The following is a 4,641-nucleotide window of genomic DNA, read 5'->3' as shown; positions in this document are numbered from 1 at the left end:
CACTTGAGTTCAGAAGAGGGTCACGCATCGTGAGCGAATGCTATTAAGAGAACGCATTGAGCCACTGAAGAGCGCATTGTTCACGGCTATCAGAACTGTTCGCTTGTTACGTACTCGGCTGAACCGAGAGGGTAACCGCCAAAGCCGGCCTACCGTTGCCCTGTGATAGTTCCGCACACACCAAACGACGCTCGGAGAGCTCCCGTCGTCTGGTTCATCTGCTTCGCGGTGCGAGTTGAGGACTGGAGAACGAGCTACCTGGATGCCATACCCGAACCATCTCCTCCAGCCAATCCTACCTGCATTCTCCCCCGTGTAAGTCTGACTGTTGTCCGTCTTCTATGTTGTCCTGGGGTTTAAGTAAGCTTGTATAGGTAAGTTAGAATTGCACTGTGTCTTCTGGTCCTTCCATCCTTTGTCTTTATTTTCTTATCTTTCCTTCTCCTTGGTTACTTTTCATTGTGTACATAATAGGTAGTAATAAATCATATTTGTATTTCCTACCTTCGTTCTTCTTCTTCATGCTCGTCCGGTCGTCTTTGCGATTTCCCCATTGAAAACCTGTGGCGCGATTTTGGCCAACGTTTCGGGATCGGGTTTAGTCTCTGCTAATGGTTCGTGCCGCGGTTGATAATCCGCTCGGCAATTAACATCTGTCCGCGGTCGCGAACGGGGTTGCGCACCTGCCTCTCCGGAGGGAGCTTGGGCAACTTCAGGACTCACGTCGGTCAGTCACACACAAGGGGATTAATCCCCCCTTGGTAAGGGGAAGAAGGCCGACGGAGAGATCCGTAACAATATATATACTGTCCTGTTCATAGCTAGTGAAGACCAGCCTTGGACGAATAGCCGGGACGGTTTTTACTCCCGAGGTGAGCAGCCGAAATTGCTGGTTAGTTTGTTGCATGTGGATTGAAGGAAACAAAGCATTTACCTCATGAAAGCACAAGGGTTTATACCGAAACCAGAATGAATATACATGACAGAAAATTCAACAAATAATTTAATGAAAATAAATCCAAGATGAAAATGTCAAAATAAATGTTGAGGTAAAATCGAAAATTCGAACTGAGGTACCTCACATGCAGACTCAAATACATACACAATGGGAAAGGTAAATAAAAAGAAAATCCCCCATTTTTGCCGGCACTCAGCTTTGGCCTCACCGAGGACTGTTAGGAGCTTGGTAGTCAGGGCCCTTAGGGATATTTTGGGGCCGTTTGGTTCAAACTCTTCCAAAAGCACCAAATTTGGCCCAGTTGTTGCCCATGCCATACTCTTTTGATTTTTGACGGGCGCCAAGACGGGCGCCCCCCCCCCCCCCCGGGGGCCCCATATTGGCGAAATACTAAATGGCCGCCACCCGGATTAGAGGAAAATCAGTTAAATAACCAAAAGGGTTGGAATCCTGTATGATACCACTTTTCAGGGGGTTTCGAGGTCGAGGAATCCAATTATGATGTTATTTTGATGATTCGAGGTCAAGGTCAACCCTCAAGGTCATCCTAAAGGTCATTTTTGAGTCAAACATGTCGGTTTTTTAGTTTTTTGTCAAGATTTACGCGAGGTTCACCATTTTATGTTTCTGGGTTGGGTAATCGAACTCTGACCTTATTTTTGACAACTAGAGGAAATATTTACATGTCTATTTCCTAATTTTCAGGCATATGTAGTTCATCAGTCTAATTACAAAGGTACGGATTTTGATGTTTTATGAACTGTATGGCGTATGCCATATCCTTGTGTTTAATTTTTGTGTGATCATGATCCGGGTTCATGTATACATGATTGTATACATGTCATAAATATGACGTCATAGGTCATGTGACCTGGCGGCCATATTGGATTTTATGAAAACCTTAAAAATGGATCCCTGCCTTCATTTTTCGATCGATTCATTTTGAACTTTGACCACTTATAGTACGCCATGTGTTTGGATGCATATCCTAATTATGACGTCATAGGTCAGGTGACATGGCGGCATGGACCGGTATGGTCTCCGGATCATACCGCCCTTGGCGCCCGTCAAAAATCGAAAGAGTATGGCATGGGCAACATCTGCGCCAAATTTGATTTTTTTGGAAGAATTTGACCCAAAATATCCCTAAGGGCCCTGACTATGGTGGCTGTTGAAATGCGATGCCACCATGCGGAGGAAGCTCACAAGATGGCGGCCAAGGTGCTGCGTGTTGAGGCACACCGGGCCTTGAGGCGAGTGGTGAGGATGGTCCTCTTTCACTCTAATTCTTCGTCGTTGTGACATACAGCACGGCCTTCAGCCCACCAAGAGCCCAGCAGTTGCAACCCTCTTTCAAAGTGTCTCCAACGCAGCCAGTGCGCATTCCTCTAGGCTATCATGTCAGCCCAAGAGTCAGGTGAACTGTGAACACTGAAGTCTATCACGCAGTCCTGGAAAGACTTTTTAACATTGTGTGGTTTGATGAGGCAGTGAGAGGGGCGGACTAGTCGCACAAAAACTGCCAACGCACAAAAATGGCCAGCCTTCTTCCCTAAGCCACGGCAAAAGAAGCGCACTCCTCTTCCTCCCGAGCGAGAACCAATCGTGTCCATTTGGGCGTGGCCTGCCGGCCTTCTCCTCTACGTACTGATCCTCCGCCTCTACTGGGTGGGACCTTTTGCCTATATTCGGTCCATTTGGTGGAGCTATCCGGGAACCGGGAACCTATCTGGCTTGTCCGGGAACCTACCTGGCCTGCAATGGACGGTCGTTGTGGTTCAATGGAGATTTTGCTTAGCTGGCCTTGTAAATGTAAAACGTAAGGCAAAGCAACAAAGGTAAATCACATACTGGGGAAAACTAACCTTAATCCCTAGCTAGTTATCACAGCTTCACCCCTCGTGTGAAGACACATAAACAATCTTAAGCTACAGTTTTCCTACTTAAATGCATCGAGATTTCTCCTACACGCCCACGGTCCATGCTATAATTATGCAGTCCTACCTTTACTGTGGGATTTCTTCACCTACCCCCACAAACGTAACAATACATACACACACACACACACACACACACACACACACACACACACACACACACACACACACACGAGCCATTTGATCATCCCTTAAAATCGCTCATCACCAAATTGATCATGTCACATGTATAGAGCATGTAGATCTATAGAAGATCTATGGATCTATAAGTATGTGCAGTATGAGCAGGCCCTTACCCGAGTAACGGTTTCTATCACTGTCTGGTTCAAGCTGTAAAGCGCATGATTTTTTTTTTTTTTTTGCTGGGAATTGGATCAGAATTCTGAGTTTGACATTGAAGACATTTTCTGATATCCATCACCAACATTAGATGGGCATATTTCCGCAAACACGGACCTTTTCCTGGCAATCGTGAAGCATGTCAAAGACCAATTCTTACAAAAATGCAAACTGCTGGAACAAAACACTTTACCATTTTCACAAAGCTACTTTTTGTCATGCCAATATGACGCCGTATCGGGGCATCGGGGCACTCACACTTTATCCCTCGTGGACGTAGGTGTTAACAGTAAAAACACGTTTTACGACCATTTTCCCTTTTTTGAGGAGGATTGGTCGAATGATCGCATTCCTCCATACATATATCTCCAATGCATCAAAGGTGTTGTACAAAGAAACTTAAGAACCTTTGACAAGATGTTTATTGTTTTATCAACATTCCAGTCCTACCTTTTCGAAAGCACATTTACAGTTTATAATGTAAAACAGGTGTAGACACAAATATTACCGACAGTAACGGGAGATTAACACCTGAACATACTTTTCCTGTAATCTCTTGAACTAACTTTTGTTTTCAATTTTCCTTTTGTTTTCTTTACCTTACCTCTTGTTCCCAAATTTCAAAATTTTCTTCTCATTATGTCAAGATGCTCATCACACAGATCAAACTGCTGGACATGTACTGTACATGCAGTCAATGCAGCAAGGTAAAATTGTCCTACCGCCTCCGTATGTCTGGCACAGGTATGGAAACCTCCAGATGTTTCCGATTCCCACAACGTAACCAACCATGGTGAGGATGTACTCCGTCTTGTTTCCCCACTCGGGTCTCTCATATCTAGCATCTTGTTTTTCCACTGTACTTGTCTCCTTGGCCTCCAATATCTCCATCATAGAGGTCCTCTCCTCCGCTTTTCCGACACCAGGCGGCCTTGACTTTGTGGCTGGAGTGCAAATCGTGTAAATACCTTTTTGAAAAGTGCATCTCCTTTTATTTACTTTCTCAAGCCACGCCTTCACACAGCCAATGGCGTGGGAGCGAGAGCCGCTTGCCCGTCTTTGGGGTGGTCCAGTCGGACCGAAAGTTTGCTGTTATTTTCCACTTGCTGTCATATATCTGGAGCTTCTAAGTGATGGTTTGAAGATGCCCAAATTTAGATTACTCTGCTCTAGTTAATAATCTCCCAAAGAACAAAGTCCATATTTTTTGGAAGTATGTGATGCTTTTCACCCTCAAACAATGTTCCATGAATGTGAAACGGTTTACTGTACACCAAACTTTTCAGGATGGCTTCGTTGCATGCCTTGTTCGGAGTTTGCTTAGTTTGTTCGACATTATGTAACCCAATAAAGTTTGCATGTTCCACCGATTATACGACAATGTTTTTCTAAATTAGATTTTTTTAA

At 44.7% G+C, this 4,641-nt stretch overlaps 1 protein-coding gene across 3 annotated transcripts in view; it reads right to left on the bottom strand.

Moving 5' to 3' along the window:
• LOC137439510 (sodium-dependent neutral amino acid transporter B(0)AT1) overlaps nucleotides 1-4,405 on the bottom strand; it is a 72,099-nt gene extending 67,694 nt beyond the window's left edge. For all 3 annotated transcript variants that reach the window (XM_068135326.2, XM_068135329.2, XM_068135327.2), the window contains exon 1: nucleotides 3,957-4,405. In XM_068135326.2, the coding sequence (XP_067991427.2) occupies nucleotides 3,957-4,128 (172 nt within the window). In that variant the 5' untranslated portion in view covers nucleotides 4,129-4,405. The remainder of the gene's footprint in view (nucleotides 1-3,956) is intronic.
• Between the last annotated feature and the right edge of the window lie 236 nt (nucleotides 4,406-4,641).

The sequence above is a fragment of the Myxine glutinosa genome, chromosome 14, assembly GCF_964187855.1.
Source record: "Myxine glutinosa chromosome 14, kmMyxGlut1.1, whole genome shotgun sequence".
Classification (NCBI taxonomy): domain Eukaryota; kingdom Metazoa; phylum Chordata; class Myxini; order Myxiniformes; family Myxinidae; genus Myxine; species Myxine glutinosa.
The sequence above is the reverse complement of the archived record's forward strand: the minus strand, read 5'-3'. Positions and strand labels throughout refer to the sequence as shown.